At 42.7% G+C, this 16,861-nt stretch overlaps 2 protein-coding genes across 3 annotated transcripts in view; both read right to left on the bottom strand.

Moving 5' to 3' along the window:
- Positions 1-38: 38 nt before the first annotated feature.
- On the bottom strand, positions 39-6,418 carry umps (uridine monophosphate synthetase). Of its 2 annotated transcripts, none has more exons than XM_035175596.2 (10): positions 6,126-6,418; positions 5,061-5,214; positions 4,747-4,871; positions 4,410-4,597; positions 4,219-4,316; positions 2,693-2,853; positions 2,496-2,613; positions 2,196-2,371; positions 2,001-2,115; positions 39-1,874 (listed from the first exon to the last, which is right to left on the bottom strand). In XM_035175596.2, the coding sequence occupies exons 1-10, from the start codon at positions 6,273-6,275 to the stop codon at positions 1,642-1,644; spliced, it is 1,518 nt and encodes a 505-aa protein (XP_035031487.1). In that variant the 5' UTR covers positions 6,276-6,418; the 3' UTR covers positions 39-1,641. The 2 variants fall into 2 exon arrangements, with proteins under 2 accessions (XP_035031487.1, XP_035031488.1); XM_035175597.2 differs by having other exon boundaries at positions 39-1,749; positions 6,126-6,414.
- Positions 6,419-8,086: 1,668 nt separating this feature from the next.
- Positions 8,087-16,861, bottom strand: part of fn1a (fibronectin 1a) — a 31,323-nt gene continuing 22,548 nt past the window's right edge. The window contains exons 33-49 of the mRNA XM_035175594.2: positions 16,732-16,845; positions 16,336-16,605; positions 15,965-16,176; positions 15,092-15,179; positions 14,722-14,907; positions 14,521-14,610; positions 14,143-14,334; positions 13,934-14,023; positions 12,878-12,986; positions 12,492-12,711; positions 12,156-12,326; positions 11,909-12,047; positions 11,554-11,721; positions 10,341-10,466; positions 10,048-10,154; positions 9,745-9,864; positions 8,087-9,372 (exon numbers count right to left, since the gene is read on the bottom strand). Coding sequence (XP_035031485.2) covers positions 9,304-9,372; positions 9,745-9,864; positions 10,048-10,154; positions 10,341-10,466; positions 11,554-11,721; positions 11,909-12,047; positions 12,156-12,326; positions 12,492-12,711; positions 12,878-12,986; positions 13,934-14,023; positions 14,143-14,334; positions 14,521-14,610; positions 14,722-14,907; positions 15,092-15,179; positions 15,965-16,176; positions 16,336-16,605; positions 16,732-16,845 — 2,471 coding nt within the window. The 3' untranslated portion in view covers positions 8,087-9,303. The remainder of the gene's footprint in view (positions 9,373-9,744; positions 9,865-10,047; positions 10,155-10,340; positions 10,467-11,553; positions 11,722-11,908; positions 12,048-12,155; positions 12,327-12,491; positions 12,712-12,877; positions 12,987-13,933; positions 14,024-14,142; positions 14,335-14,520; positions 14,611-14,721; positions 14,908-15,091; positions 15,180-15,964; positions 16,177-16,335; positions 16,606-16,731; positions 16,846-16,861) is intronic.

Raw genomic sequence — 16,861 nt, 5'->3', positions numbered from 1 at the left:
ACAGGTGAGCATCATTTAGAATTGAATATGAAACAATGTTGAAACAAGTTTTTATTGAGTTCATTTTACAAAAAAAAGTCACTGCATCTTCTTTTTGGAAACTTAGTGGCACGAAAACCCAAACTATAAGTCTGAAACTTTATGGCATGAAAACCCAAACTATAAGCCTCTGTAAGAGAGGAAACTTCATATTTATCCATTGAATGAAGCAGAAAACCACAAACCGTTTTCACTGCATTCTCATTAGGTCTAAATTCACAACAGTTGCAGCCTCAGGTCTCAGTTTGCAAAGTCTTTCCAAGGGGGAGGGGTCAAAGTGTTGGCAGTTCTTTCCTGTTTATCAACTTATCTTTTTGGAGAGAGTAAATAACAGTGGGCAAACTTCTTCCAAACTTGTTCTGTCAGCTCTCTGATCTGCGAGTCACCTGAGAAAAATTACTGCCTTAACTAAACTTCTTTTACTGAGCAGCATGGACGGCAGTGGAGTTAATTGTGTCAGTTATGAATCTGGCTCCAGTCAGATTTCTCTTGTTTAGCGATTCACAGTAATCAGAGGGAATAACCTGATCATACAGGCAATAATCAAAACTGATGGAAAAGGCTGAACTCTTGTGAAGCAGATGGTTCCGTCATGTTCTCGACAGAGTAAACCACACGCCATCATTTCTGTTGTTGACCTATAAAATTCACAACTTTGCATTTTTCAAAAAAATATTAAGTCAAGATTAGGGTTTGTTGTTGAAAACCCCGGCATCCATTACAGAAACACGCTCAAGCCCTTAAATCAACTTAATACTGACGAGCTAGAACTGAAAATGAAAGACTGTAACTAGCACAGATTTGTGTCTGTGATGTGGAAAATACAGCTTCAGCAACTCCAAAGTACAAAAGACGCTCGATTGTGTGCTATAAAAAAAAACAAAGCTCCAAACTTTCAACGGAATTATTAAACAACCGTTAACAAGCAGTTCCCATACACACCCTCATTTGTACTACCAAAATTTAGTGTAATATTTCAGCAATTCTACACAGAGCACACACAGGAATTGTGTGCTATTGAAAAAGAAAAGCGTCACTGGAAGTGGTGATCTTTGTGGAGGGAAAGACACCTGGACTGATACATTGGTATATTTTCTAATTAACAAGATAAAAATTAATTAAAACACATTTTATCCTCAAATTGAAGCATTTTGCTGAATCTGGATTGAACCTGGTCAGACGTTCCCTCAGCTGATCAGATGTCAGGTCGGGTTTTGCAGCGGATGAATTGGAGGGAATCAGAAAAACACACGTAAAGCAGCTTATTTAAAAGGACAGGATGGAACGACAGCATATTTAACAGTAAAGCGTCTGATCCCAAACATCTCTGCTGTTTGTGTAGGAACAGTTTATTTTGCATGTAAATGTGAAAGTGTACATGCATGTTTCTATGGAAACAATCATGTGCACCCTGCTCTATGTGAACTATGTAAAAAAAATAAAAATAATCCCAGGTCATCTGCATAGCTAATTATTAGAGTTGTTATTTAAGTTTTACAGGAGGCGTAATGATGACACTACTCCCGTTCTCCTATTGGCCGCTCGGACCCAGTCGCTTTGTGTAAGCATCCCAACCCGACTTTCTGTACGACTCGGCAGCTTTCAGCCTATCGGGAGCCTCCAGGACACCCCGTCCCACGATGATGATGTCAGAGGCCTTGCTGTGGATAACTTCCTCTGGGGTGGTGTACTGCTGGCCCAACCCGTCACCTGTATGAGGAGAGAGACCCGGAGAGATGGGATGCATGACTGAAGAGGAGTAGAGCGGGAGGGACAGGTTGTTGTGCACTGGCAAGAAAATCCAGATGCTATTTCTTGTGCTATAGCACCACCTGCTGTTAAAGATGAGTTACAACACAGAAACCAGAATTGTATGTCTGCCAACCAGTGTAGTTTCCAAACTCAAATGAAACCAAAAGGTTGAAAAAAATTATTGGTCTGATGAAAAAGTGTCAGTTCACCTCCAGCCTGCATCTGCACCCCGGGAGTCATGTGGATGAACTCCGGCCTGGTGCCGACCTTGGAGCTGCAGATGAAGCCGATCACAAAGTCGGACTGCTCCTCTGCCATCTTCAGCTGTGAGCACAGAGAACAGAGTTAACCACCGATAACCTGTAGCTACAGGAGATGGACAACATACGGAGAAACACGCGTACCACGGCCTGTGTGTATTCTCCAGTGGCCAGTGAACCCTGGGAGCTCATCTGCGCTATGAGCAAACAGCCTCGGCCCAGACTCTTTCCTACAGCACTCAGACCCTTCACCACACCGGGCCCCGGCACCGCGTGAGCATTCACAATGTGGGACCAAGATGAGATCTGGTACAAACCACCTGGTAGACAGGGAAACACAAGCACACTGTAAAGCAACTTAAACATTAACGAGATAAACATTTTGTGACATTTTATGAATAAGCCGCATACAGATTCATACCAAACTTCACTAAATCTTCTAACCTTGGTATTGATGCTTGACCGTGTTCCCAATGTCTGCAAATTTGCGGTCTTCAAAGATGAGGAAGTTGTGTTTCTCCGCCAACTCCTGCAGCTTCTGGCTGCAGTCCGCTGTGTAGTCCTGCCAGCAGACATGACACGATCAGTGCATTTGTCTTGACAAAGTTCTCCTTTGCAACAGAGCGGTTCCACTCCTTTACCTCGAGGATGTCGACATGTGTCTTCAGCACGCAGATCTTGGGACCCAAAGAGTCGGCCAGCTGGAGAAGCTCCTGGCTGCTGGTCACGTCTGCCGACACGCAGAGGTTCGACCGTTTGTCCTCCATGAGCTTCAGCAGCTTTGATGCCAGAGGGTGAATGTCTGCGGGGGGGAGTAGAGGAAGAGATTTATGTCACAATGCAATATTGAGTAGCATAACATTTCCAAATTAAATACTGACATATCGTCAATTATATTTAGCTTGTCATACAGATCTAAAAATCTGCTGCTGAATGCGTTTTAGTTTACAGCACATCAATGCTTGCATCGGCCCTTATTGACAAAAGCTCTCGAATACCCTGGTCTTTCCAAGTTGGCATCTTTATCTGTCCTCTTTTTCATTCTGAGATGTTTGTATTTCTCCAGCACTCGATCGCTTTGAAGTTTCCGGAAACTTTCCTGCTGTATACTGAGGCACTAGCACCAACAGTTCAGGAAAATGTCTAGAACAGTCATTCCCAAAGTGTGGGCCGCGGTCCCCTGGTGGGCCGTGAGAGGTCATCAGAAAATAAATAGATAAAAAAGTTTCAGATTTGTAAGTAAGCGTTGATTACCACCAAACATTTATGATTGATTTTTAAAAAAGTAATCATCACAGGTAATGAAACAAAGACATGAGATATAAATTCCACGTTGTTCTTATTTTATCTGACCTATATAGCAGGTGTCATTGTTTTTGCTGACCGTCGCATTAACACTTGAACGCATCCTTAGCGGGGGAATCATAGGTGAGGGAGAACTTTGTTGTGTGCTGGGTCGAGCAAGATGGAGCAGAGGAAAGCTGCTGATGATGAAGGGGAATCAGAAAGTCAAACTGAATGATTCAAAACTAAAAAGAGGACTCGCAGAAAGGACTCAAGTGAGGACCTGTTGCTGGCCCAGAGGACAACCCCCAAGCCTGTGTGTGTGTGTGTGCTGTGCGCTGAGATGCTAGCTAACAAGACCCTGGGACCATGTAAAGTGCGCCGCCGCCATTTAGAAACTAAACATGGACAATATTTATCCAAGCCTCGAGCATCTTTTAAAAATACGCTGAGAGAGCATTAAGTATATTTGGTTACGCCTCAAATGTGTTTTTCTTCTCCCAGATATTCTTGTTGTGCTCTGTTCTACAAACAGTAAGAATATATTTTTAACAATACACTATTTGCACTTCATGTTTTTTTACATTGGTTGCTTTGCAAATTGTTACGCTTAAATGTGGATGTTATTGGATTTGCACTGCATATGCCTGCGTTCATATACAATTATTTTTGCTATAAAATTAATAATATGTATGATTCTAGTCCTGTGTGTGGATCATATAGTTGTGATTAAAGGTGTGGGTGGGCCGCACACATTTTTCAGTTTTTAAATTGGGCCGCGGCAATAAGTTTGAGAATGGCTGGTCTAGAACAACTGGCTGGGACAGATAATCTAAGGAAAATGTCTGGAGGTCAGCGCAGGCCTGAAAGCAGCTTTAGTTACTTGGCAGCTTGGCTCTGTCTGCGTAGCTCATCTCCAGGTTCTGCTCCACACACGGCTTCTTGGTGGCAGGAGCGCCATTGCCGTTCTCTTCCTTGGGCCTGGAAGGGGCATGCATCAAAAGTATGCATCAAAAAACACAAACCCGCAAATGTGTGTCACTAAAAAGGGAAAAGCTGCTGTAATAACTGTACCTGAAAGTGTTGTTGTCCAGGATAAACTCGCGGACGCTCTGGGCAGTTTGGGCGTCGATGCGTTCGGCTGCCAGCAGCACGTTGAGCAGCTTGAACATGGAGATGATGGGATGGAGGTGGATTCCCCGAGACGCCAACATCTCCACGGCACCTTGCTCTCTGTCCATGAGGACGATGGCATCTGTCACCTTGACAAATCAAGCAAATATTAGAAAAATCACACTCTCCGAGCCACAAGTCAAATCATCTCTGTACTTCTACAGCCATTGCAGTGATCAATCACTTTTAATCGGGACCATCACTGGAACATCATCACCACTGTATTTGGATACTGAACCTTGAGTCCCTCTTTGTAGAGGACTTCAGAAGTCTCCATGATGCTGGAGCCGCTGGTCACGGTGTCCTCGATGATCAGACATGTGTCCCCCTCACGATACGACCCCTCCACCATACGCCTGGTCCCTAGAAGAAGAACATGTGCAAGCTTAGCAGTCACTATTATGAACTTTGAGTTGGTCACCTATCTAGCAGAGAACTTGCATTTTACACTCATTAGAATACCCCTTACTTGGCTTGATCCCCCTAAATCCTACACACTGGACCTTTTAAAACCCGGGTCCATTGATTCTGTCCTTTCCTCTCAGCACCCACCGTAGTCCTTGGCCTCCTTTCGTCTGATGAGCATGGGCAGTTCATGTCTGGAGCAGATAATCGTGGCAATAGGCAGGGCCGTGTACGGAACCCCGCACACCGAGTCAAACTGCAGACCCTCTTCTTCCACTCGCTGGTAGATGAGACTTGACACCTGAAAGTAAAACAAGGTTTACAGCAACAAAAAGGTCAGAATGTAACAATCAAGGGACATAGACACATCTAATGTACCTTCTTTCGAGGTCCAATGCATTTCATGATCATGTTTAAACTCCATAAACTGGATATATTACGCTCAGACCTCACATGGTGACAAACTCAACAACAAATCTGGTTCTTTAGTGGAACCTTTTATTGGCTTTTAGGTTCATCCAATACATTCTCATTATGGCAGGTTGAGCTCGATCATAAATACAGAGTTACTAGTTTATTGAGTCAGCTTGGAGAATGTCAGTGCAATAGCCCTTTTCACTAGTATGTTTTATCTAAATTGTGGTTTTCTTTACCCTAAAATGGGCCCTTTATACTTAAATACTTTATATTTACAATTAAAGTGGGTCCTCTCTACGGAGGTCGCCATGTTTGTTTTACAGTAGCCCAGACTTGACAAACTAAACACCTTTGAGTTTTTATGACAACTGAAGCTACCACAGGTTCTCTCTCATGTTTGGAAAGGGAGGGTGAGGTGAGGGGTATTCAGCTGCAACATGCAACTCCACCACTAGATGTCACTAAATTCTACACACTGAACCTTTAAAAAGGCATATTAAGTCTTGCATTAACCAATAGCTGCAGAATCCTTCAAGTACATCTATTTATAAGGGGATCGGGTAATGAAGGTGTCATCATTCCTGACCAGAGTTTCAACAGAAGTGCACCAGCGAGTTGAGCTGGTAAACAGCCACGTGTGCTCTAATTATAACTTCCAGGGCGGATATCAACACAGATACAAGAACAGGTTTTCTTCAGGCAGCCGTGGAGCAGCGGGAGGAACCACAGTGTGTGTCGCGTTATGGAAACACGATGTAAAGTCATGGAGCAGCAGCAGCAGCAGCACGTGTGTACCTGGTTCATGAGAGCAGGATGGGACACCAGCACCCGCAGGTCGATGTAGATGGGGGTCATCATGCCGCTCTTCAGCTTGTACTCCCCGAACTTCACCGCATTCACGTCGTGCAGCTTCAGGATCAGACTGTCGATGCACATGTTCGCCATCTTCTCGCCTATTGACAACAGCAGATCTCTCTCTCTCTCTCTCTCTCTCTCTCTCTCTCTCTCTCTCTCACGCTCTCTCTCTTTCCCTCTCTCTCTCTAACTTGTGTGTGTCCCGAGCTTCGCTTCCTCAGCAGCAGCAACAATTTCAACACTTCCGCTCGGGTTATTTTCAGAATAAGAGCACCGTGATTTTTGGAGGATGTCGACATACTGAAGTGAATATTTTATTCAGACCCCTAAATCCGAGGTTCCCTGTAAATAACCTAGATGTACTAAATGTTATTGTTACACCGTTTGTTAGAAATGTACATCACTACACTACCATATTTAAGATGTGGTCCAGAGCGACTCTGTGTAAAACTGTATGATAATAAACCTAATTTTAACTTGTACAACTACTACTACTACTACTACAGATACTAATTAGTGTTATTATAATAATTATAAAACTGTATTTCTATTGCACTTATTTAAACAATGTTACAAAGTGTTTTACCAAATACATGGGAATAAAAAGACAGAGAACAAAACAAGCCAGAACAAAAATAAGACAGATAGCCTTAAAAAAAATATTAACAACAATTTTTTACATTGTGGTCATTTGTTGTAAACTATTTCATTGAACAGCTTTAATTTATTATGTGACAAGCATCACACAGAAAACTGCTAATGCTACTGAACTGTAAGGGGGGGCACAAACAACAACAACAACAACAAGAAAAAAAAGTAAAGATGGCACGACTGATCCTTTTGCTTAAGACAGTTTTGCTTAAAAATGTACTCAAATTGTTCATTAATTAACCATCTAAACCAGTTGTGAAATCATTTATTGGATTTAACAACTTCATAATTTCATTGGGTCTGTTGTCCTTTATACGTTTACTATTTTACGCCATTTATTCTGAAGGAGAGAAGCATAAGTGATGTCATGTCCGGTATTCTCTTTTTTTCAGAATAAAAGTAAACCCTCCAGATTTGTACAGTTTATCCTCTCCGATCCTTCAGCTACTACGACACCTCACTGATTAAGATCACGTCTTTGAAACACCTCTGTCCATTAGGAGATTAGATTAGATGTGGCTGCCGTCAGTTGCGTTTCACAAACTGTTGACCAAGGAGTGCTCTGTTTGCCCTCCTGTCTGTGGTGTTGTGACAAAGTGAACCTTGATAGTCTGTATCGCATGAGGATAAAGGGCATGTTGTCCTGACTTATGCTGATACACTGCAATCTGTTTCCCTCCCATTTGGTATAAAGCTAAAATGTCTCTACTGTATTTCAAGCCTTTTGGTTTTGCATGTACATTAGACTAAGACTCTCCTCTGTTGACAGATAGAAAATAACAATTCACTCATTATCTTCTCCCCACTGTTATAGTTCCAATCTGTGCAACAACAAATAGGCATGTACTCCTCTATTTTAACATATTTATTAGTCTCTACTTATTAGTTTGTCTTTTGTCTGATTTTAAACTTGTTTTTCATATAGATTTGTAGACTTTCAGCAGTAGCACCTCTAGTTGTGTTGCTTTCCTTGTACATTAACAGTAAGCTTCCTATTCTATTCTATTTTATTCTATTCTGTGATTGGCATTATTGAATCATTCCAAAGCTCAACTTTGCATAATGTTTAACCACTAATAATGAAATTGATCGTAACCATTGGGGCCAGCAAGTTGCTGGGGCAGTTGACCATCAATGACTTTATGTGATAAGGTTTTACCAGTGCTGTCTATATGCTCCTTATATCATGGGTGTGCATGAGCACCCCCCAACCAATTTTTACCCTCCCAGAGAGAAAGAAAACCAAAAAGAATTGTCTTGGATTTTTATTAAAAAGATTCAATCCACAGTAGTTCAGAGTTTGGCACCAACAATATAAAAACATGTTAAATCAAAAAATAAAGTGTACACCCCAAAATAGCATTGAACAAAATGCCTGAATAAAAAGGGATAAATAAAAAAATACAAACATTTATGTAATTAAAATGCATTTCACTTGGAAATAATGGTGATTTTTTTTTTCTTCCCCATTCATTTTTTAAGCAAGAGTCTAACTTTTGGTCAGTCAGCTTTGGCTCTATAGATTGTAGACGTGCTACAAGGCAATGTTTTTAAACACACACACTCAAAGGTAACAGTGCTTCTCTTTTTAAGAAGGTTTGAAGTTTTAATTTGTAAATCAGAGAGAGTTATTGGTGACCAGTTGATCTGCTCATATCAAGAGAGACGGGACACTTTTACAACTGTAACCCTCTTCACTATAAAGAATACAAACTGCCGGATGAATTTCATTGAGAATCTGATCAACGTTCATGTCTGTCGAGGTCAAACGAGTTGAGACAGGAGCTGTAACAATAGTTCCGGGCAACAAGGCAAATATATGAAATGTAAAGTTTTGCAAAACAACTCTCTCCTGGTTTTGGAAATGTGTAAGGACCCACAAAATGCAGTTTACAAATATGTATGATTATTACTACCTTAATGTCTTCTGCGTACACGTTAGTCACAAAAAGACTCATAAATTGTGGGAAGTACATCAAGACACTACAGGTATCATCAGGGATGGAGGTTTGTACTGGTGTGTTCCAAAAGGAAGAGAATTGTGATGGAATGTTCTGAAATCAAAAGAAGTCAAAAAAGTACCAATGCAAAGGTAAAAATACAATACTGCATCTGGAGTGTGTGTGTGTGTGTGTGTGTGTGTGTGTGTGTGTGTGTGTGTGTGTGTGTGTGTGTGGTGAGTTTGGGTCTGAGGTGATAAAGCAGCAGGACTTGTGTGCGCTGATAGACTTGTGATGAAGAAATCCATGTTTTTGGTGAAGAACATGAAAAGTTGTAAAGGTCTTTGGACAGGCACAGTGGTTGGTGTTGAAAAGTCTTTGTTAAGGCACTACAATTTAGTGGTGGTGGTGGTGGGGGGGCTTTCAGGCACAGGTCTAATGGAGAGGTCTTTACATGACAGCAGGAGGAGGCTTCCATCCTGAAAGGGGTCTCGCGTCTTCCTCATTCACTCACACACCGCCCGTCTCTACTCTGTGGGGCTGAGAGCATCTGCGAGCAGCTCGGGCCTCAAGCATTCGATCGGACACTGGATGTTCTGCACGGCAGGAAAGAGGGAGGGGCCAGAAGAGAAGGAAAGGAGACGAGGAGAGGATTAGTTTTGACTGGATTTACAGTAACATTTACTTTTTGTAAAAGAGAGTGACGAAATTTAATTATTTAATTTATTATAATACAATTAATGTTAATAACAAACACATTAAGGGTCAGAAATATAAAAATCGACTGTGATTAATGGACTCGTCGCCTAAGGCCTAAATGTACAAACATGATTGTGCTGATCTCTGACTAAATATCAATATAAATTAGCTTTTTTTCTCAATCTACAATATTTTGCAGAATGAAAATGCAACGAAAGGAAGAGATGAAGTCACCATATTAAAGGTCAAATTCAAAGTGAGCCACTGACCAGTTTGCGTAGAGCATTTTCTCTGTACCGGTCGAAGGCATCTGAGCTGACAGGTTGCAGGAGGTCAGCGTCTATATCCGTCTGTGGTCCTGGTCTTCTGCAGTTCTCACAACGCCAGCCCTACAGAGAGATGCACACACACAAACACTCAGGGCACATGGTTTCCATCGTGCTACACAACTGAATGCACAGAGACGCAGACAACCAGTGTTTCTGCCAATACTTTCCACATTATCCCGAAAGCAGCATAGAGGAGGTTTGTGCGCTCAAAAAAACTGCACACATGCACAGTGTGTTACCCACCTGTTGTCCTCCATAGCAGGTACAGGTACAGATGGCACCCATATATTCTTTCTGCCACTGGTTTCCCACATGGTACATTTTTCCATCGTCGTAACATGTCGACTCATCTGCAGGAAGGAAAGATACATATTGAAATTGTGCTGTCGCCTGCTGGAGATCTAGAAGTTTGAGTTAAAAATAAAGCGTAACATTAAGAGTGGAGTAAGTTAATGTAAACCAGAGGGTGTGTTCAGTGTGAACCGGGGAGAAGTTATTGTCAGCAGGGATACGTAGCGTGTCGTGTGTTCACTTACGGGGTTCACACTTGAATTCTCCCTTGCCATTTCCCATGCAGGTGCAGCTCATCATGTGACCATTTTCCACTTGGCGATCCCACTTTTCTCCGATGCGATAGTTGTTGCCGTTGTCGTGACACCACTCTGGATGAGGAGAAGAAGCAGGGAGAGGGAATGAAAGAGGGGGGAGAGAGTGCGAAGGAAGCGAGGGAGCGAAGATAGAAATACATGAGGAAGAGATGTAGAAGTGAGGAGATAGGTAATAAATTGGAGATAAAGAATAGAGCAAAGAATGGATAAAATGAGGGAAGGGGTGTGAACATGTGAGAAACGTTCATCAGTTTGGGTAAAGAGCAAAGTTCAAACTTGTCCCCTTCACACTGCAGTGACATATTCACAACACTGATTTCCACACAGCACAGTCAACATTACAGTGTCTATAAAACACAAGCAGGTTCAGAAAAAGGGAATTCATCTTCCCTGTGCAAAATACATTTCAGACAGCAGATAAAAGACAAACTCAAGGACAGTCACAGTCTGAGTTTCACTGGTTTCCACTTGAATTCGCATGTTCTCGCAGTTGGAGATAAACAGAGACGGACAGACAGTGTGATGTCCTAAAACCATCGCTGGTGAATGATGATGAGCTCAGTTTCTGGTATTGTCGTGTTAGCTATGAAGACAATACAAAAAAAACTGAGACTCAGGTTAGCTATTTCGCTAAGCTTAGCTTCCCCTCAAGGCAGGGTCACACATACGCACATATGTATAATATTATAGAGACATAGCAATTACGCCAGTGTGAGCAAACCACCGACACAACTGCTTCAGTAAACATGAAGCAGTTTAACGGGTTGAAACATGTAATACATTGCACAGAAATCTTTTTTCTCCACAACGTATTCATGTAGAAAATCGTCTGGTTGCCCACACTGAGATCGTATTACTGCATGTTGTTGCACATAGAACTGACAAATTCTATGTCTTTAACACCACAATAGTTAAGGAATTTATAATATGTATAGTGTAAATTTGCTCATTAATAAATAAAGTATTTAATTAGTCCATCTTATGACTTAATGCTCGTTAAGAAAGTCTTTGGACATTTTATAATTCCCTCTTATAAATTCCTTTTGTGTAAATCCCATAGAATTATTTCACTTCTAATTCCATGTTGTGCAGTTGGGTGTTTTTGCGAAGCATGCAGGGTTGGTGTTATTAAGCCACTCACTGGATGAATCACACCTAAAATGACCACTGCTCAGGCCGAGACAGCGGCACCACAGCTTGAAACCGGTGTCAGACATGCGCTCCCACTCGGAGCCCAACTCGTGATAGGTGTGTGTGAACGTGTCGTAACACACGTCCCGGTTGGCGGTAATGGGAACGTCACCTGGAACTAAGGGAGGGAAGAAAAACACGTTTAGAAAGGACTAGATGATGTTGTTTACCTTATTCTACAGTTATCACGTCATTGAAACAAACATATATTAAAATTCATACTATTCATGGTAAGATTTTTTTTATGTGTGAAAGTCAAGCTTATTGTGCTGAAAGAGAAATTCTCCTTGTGTGGACAACTGTACCAGCATTGCCAACGGTCACGACTTCCTCCAGAACCTTCTCTTTAGCCCCGCCCCTCATGGCCTCCACCACCACATTGTAGGACGCTCCAGAGGTCAGGCCAATCATTGTGGCGCTGTTAGACGTGCCAGGAAGACGCATCTATGTGGAGGAGGACAAAGTTAACGAGGGGTCTTTACATTTCCAGCAGTAAATACATGAGCGTGTGTGTGTGCGCGTGTGTGTGCGTGTGTGTGTGGGTGTGTGTACCTGGAAGCCCTGCTCCTCCATGTGAGTAATGGGATTACAGGACACCTCATACTCTGAGGTCTGAGGAATGGGCTGCCAGGAGATGGCTGTGATTGTCTTTGCTTCCTGGGGCCGATCTGTCTCGTTGTCGGGGAAACCGAATGCGAGACCAGGCAGAGGACCGTCGCTCACCTACGACATCGAACACACAGCGTACGGACAGCGTGAGATCATAACATCACTAAGACAGTTTAATAAAAGATTCAACAGCTAATATATTAGCTACCCTGCAAAATGTTATATTTCTCAGATTTACATAAGATCAGATTTACATCAGATCATTTCAGGCTCACACACCTTGACCACTGGCACTCTGTTCCCGTCAGGGCCTGCTACAGGAATATAGATGAGGGGCTCTCTGAGAGTGGGTCTCTGGCCCTCTTTGGGTCCCGTGTAGGGGACATTAAGTCCATTATTGGGGCCTAGGTTCTGGAACTCTGTGTAGATGTGCTGGCCCTGCTGGCCTGGCTGGTATTGACCACTGGTGCCAGCCAAGTGCACGTGGTTGGAGTTGAAACTGGACACAGAAAAAGGAGAAAGAAGAAGAAAGATGATTAGGAATTTAAAAAAAGGGGGTAAAGCATGATTAAAAAACATTTTGTAATTACAGAGGTATAATAGATTTGTCATTCCTAAGCCTAGTAAACAATTTCAGGTTGCAGCATGAATGTACAGGTTCTTACATCTGGTCAGTGAAGGTCTCAGGAACATCCAGCATGTCTGTGTTGGGTCGGTAAGGAACAGGAAGCTGAGGCAGCTCAGGGACCAATAGCTGATGATCTGTGGCTGGCTCTGATTGGACAACAGACACATGTATGCCAGCTGTTAGCAGTCAGCAAGGCAAAGCAGAAATTATTGTATTTCCACTGTGTTACAACTAGAGGAGGAATGTCCATCTGGTTTAATGTAACACTCATGAGGGAAAACCAGATTCCATCAGAAATGTTGGATTAAAAATGCAGTTGGTGAATTCGGACCATAGAAACAGACTGATATTAAAATTTGTATTAACATAATTTTCATGCATTGCTCCTCACACTCTGAAAGCTGTAACTTGGCTATGATAACACTATAATGACCTGAATCTGACACTTACAGCAGTTTATCTGCAGAGCATTTGGGCCTGAGGACAAAAGCACAATACAGCAGGGGGCAGTATAGCATAACTCTAGAACTACAAGAGCTGTAGAAAGTGATATAGACTAAGAAAGTTTTTGTTAACAGAAATAATCATTGCTATTTTAATGTGATGATGTATTTTATCATATAAATACAGCATTATAATGGGTAGTGTGCATGTGCCTGCTTCGCACCGTATATTTTCTGACTCATTCGCTTTTTCCATTGTCTTAACTTGCTGTAATTTAACAGTTAATACTTTGAAGCCTGGTTGAGAGAGTTCTGTTTGCTTTAAAAAAAACTGGAACTATTTATTTTAGTCAGTACAATACCAAATTCCCTCTGGGGAACAATGAAGTATTCCTGTTTCTGATTAAACTTTGATTTCATGGTTTTATCAACAGTTTGTTGGAAAGTCTGAATAGCTGTTCCTTTTGTTTTATTCCTCAGCCACAGTTGGACTGAACAACTTCAGAATGTCATGATTTAAGCTGAAAGGTACAGTTTTTAATCCATTTCTACAAAATAAGAAACTACATTTTGACTTTTAATATCTTAACACAAGAGCAATTCACACTCAAACCGAGGAACCCACCATTAATGCTAACAGTTGTACTTACGTGTTCTGGCTTTGCCCACTAGAGGCGTGCTTCTCAAAGCGTTCTGCAGTGCAACGATCTTAATGACATACTCTGTTCCTGGTTTCAGACCTGTGACCAAACAGTAATTACAGTTATCAGTGGGTTTATTTCTTATTCGTCACATTTTAAAATCAATGTATCTGCATGTACTGTGTATCCCGTGGATCTGTGTCAAGCTCTGCACTCACCACTGACTATGGCGTAGGTTTGGCCTGCGTGGGGCCTGGGGATGACTTCTCGAGGCAAACCCCCGGCCTCCTCGTAGGTGACGTAGTACCCAGTGACCCCCAGGCTGCGGGACGGCTCCCAGGTGAAAGAGATGCTGCTCGGGTTCAGGGAGGTGAAGCGGATGTTGGTGGGCGGGATGACCAAAGGTTTGGCTGGAAGGAGACAGACATTGAAGTAAATACTTTTAACAACTCTTTCAAAAACATGTTTGGGCAGACGTTCTGGATAATCAGCAGATACCACACTCAACGCTAATCACACCAAATACTTAAGTGTTATATAACATCTGCCACTCTCCAAAATGGGGCTGAGACTGCAGGGCAGGGTTTGATGGGTACCTGTGGTGGCGGTGAGTGTGAGAGGGGGGCTGCGTCCATTCCCTTTCAGAGTGTAGATGTTGATCTTGTAACTAGTGCCAGGCTCCAGACCTGAAATAGAGACACAGAAAAAAAATCAATGAGGGACTGTGTGTAGTAACAGCGACGCCTGACACCTGCCGGTTTATGCTTTGTGTGTTTACATTCTCACGGCCCGTGTACCTGTAATAGAGAACGAGCGCGAGTCGGGGCCGATGGTCCTTTGGATGGGTACGTAGCCTGACGTGGAGGATGTGGGTGTGGCCTCGACCAGGAAGCCGGAGATGGTTTCTGTCTTGGAGCGCCAGTTCAGAGTGATGGAGGAGTCGTTAACGTCGGAGATACGCACGCGGCGAGGTGGGCTGATGTCTTCAGGAAGATGAGGAAGATGAGGAGAGTGAGAAGGCAATGAACAAAACGAGGAAAGAAAGAGTGTGTATACGGGATTGTTTTTTGCTTATAACAATAATGAAAAAAGTTTAAGGATCAACAATGCTATCTCAGTGTCTTCCTGTATGACAACTATGCGTAAATGTTTGAGTTAGAGACTCACTCTCCAAAGTGGAGACCTCCACTTGGACTGGTCTGCTGGTCAGAGAGTTTTTCAGGGCGTAAACATTGACCTCATACGTAGTTGCAATCTAATGGAGACGGAGGAAAAGAGAAAATAAGACATAAGACATGTTGCACAATCTCCACAGAATTGAGTTGCAGTGTCCCGGCTGCTGCTGCTGCCACAATCATCACTGTTTGTGCATGTTTACACGTTTGGATCCACATGTATCAGCCTGCCTATGTATTACTTTTATGCCTGTGAGCGATGATGTTTTCATGCCTCCACGTGTGTGTTTGTCACTGCATGTCTCAGGTGTATTAGAGGGTACTGTATGAAAGCTGAGGCTGGAACTTTACAGTAGGTGAAGATTGTATTTTTTACCTCCCCCAAGGAGTTTATGTATTCATCTGTGTTTGCTTGTTTGTCAGTTTACAAGATTACACAAAAACAAAATTGTGCAGGGAGGGGACATGACCCAGGGAAGAACACAGTTAATTTAGATTTTTCCACTTTCTTTAACATTGTAAGATCAGGTGTTTTGCAGCATTTTCAATGATTTCTAGCAGAATTAATTCCTGGATCTTGATCTAATAAAATCAGGCACATTAAGGGGATTGATTTTTTAGGAGTCTATGCAATTTATTGCAAAACCAAAGAAAAATCTGTATGTAATGAAGTTAAATGTGATTTCATAAAATCAACTTGTGAATACCTGAAATGTATCAAAACATAATCAACCAGTGAATATTTTGTTTGGCTATTGGCTAGATGTCCTTAGTTCAGCTCCACAGTGACACTCACTGATCCCTTCTGTTTAATAGATGAGAAAGAACCAGGGTCCTTCCCTCCCCTTCACAGACCCACACTCACCATGAGCCCAGAGATGTGTGCCTGAGTGGCGTCTGGGGCCAGGTTGATCTCTTTGGTCGGTCCGCTCTTGTTCTTTGGGTTCACCACCACACGGTAGCCTGTGAGGCCCTTGAGGCCGCTCAGTCGGTTCTCCTGACCCGGCACAGCCCAGCGTATTGTGAAAGAGGTGGGGCCAACCTGGGAGGACTGGAGGTCGGTGGGGGGTGAGATGGCTGGGGGAGGACAGAGAAGTAAAAGATGGTTAGAGGGAAACAGTCAAGTAAGAATAAAAGATTTTACACTTTTATACAATTTTATTTTTGACCTTTTCTAATCTGTCTCGATCCTTATTTCATTATTTTAAGTTAACATTTAGTACTTATTAGTTGTACCTGTAGCTTGTGTCCCAACCACTGGGGTGCTGGCGGTGTCTTCATGCAGGGCGATGACCTTCACAGTGTATTCAGTGCCAGGTTGCAGACCGTAGATGACAGTGGACTCTGCATCACCTCGGGGGGCAGGACGCAGCTCTCGCTCACCCTCCTCCGGACTTGAGTACAAGATGCGGTAAGAAGTAACAACTCCCTCTGGACTGTCCCAGGTGATTCGCAGGGAGGTGGAGTCGATGTCTGAGAAGCTCAGGTCTTTGGGACGATCGACGTCTAAAGGTGAAGAGAGTGGGTCAAAGGCAGAGGTGAGTAGGGGAGACGTTAGGTTGTTTTCCTATTTGTCAAAGCTCGGAAAAACAATATTCCATTAATATCTCTCTAGAGAATGTAAACCCTCACTTGTTATAGCGTTCACCACCAGTGGAGAGCTCTCTCCATCTTGTCCGAGAGCGTACACACTCAAAACGTACTCCACTGTGGGCATCAGGCCTGAGAAAGTCATCTCTGTCTGATCTGGAAAAGAGAAGAA

This window comes from Hippoglossus stenolepis, chromosome 13, assembly GCF_022539355.2.
Source record: "Hippoglossus stenolepis isolate QCI-W04-F060 chromosome 13, HSTE1.2, whole genome shotgun sequence".
Classification (NCBI taxonomy): domain Eukaryota; kingdom Metazoa; phylum Chordata; class Actinopteri; order Pleuronectiformes; family Pleuronectidae; genus Hippoglossus; species Hippoglossus stenolepis.
This window is presented reverse-complemented; position numbering and strand designations above follow the sequence as displayed.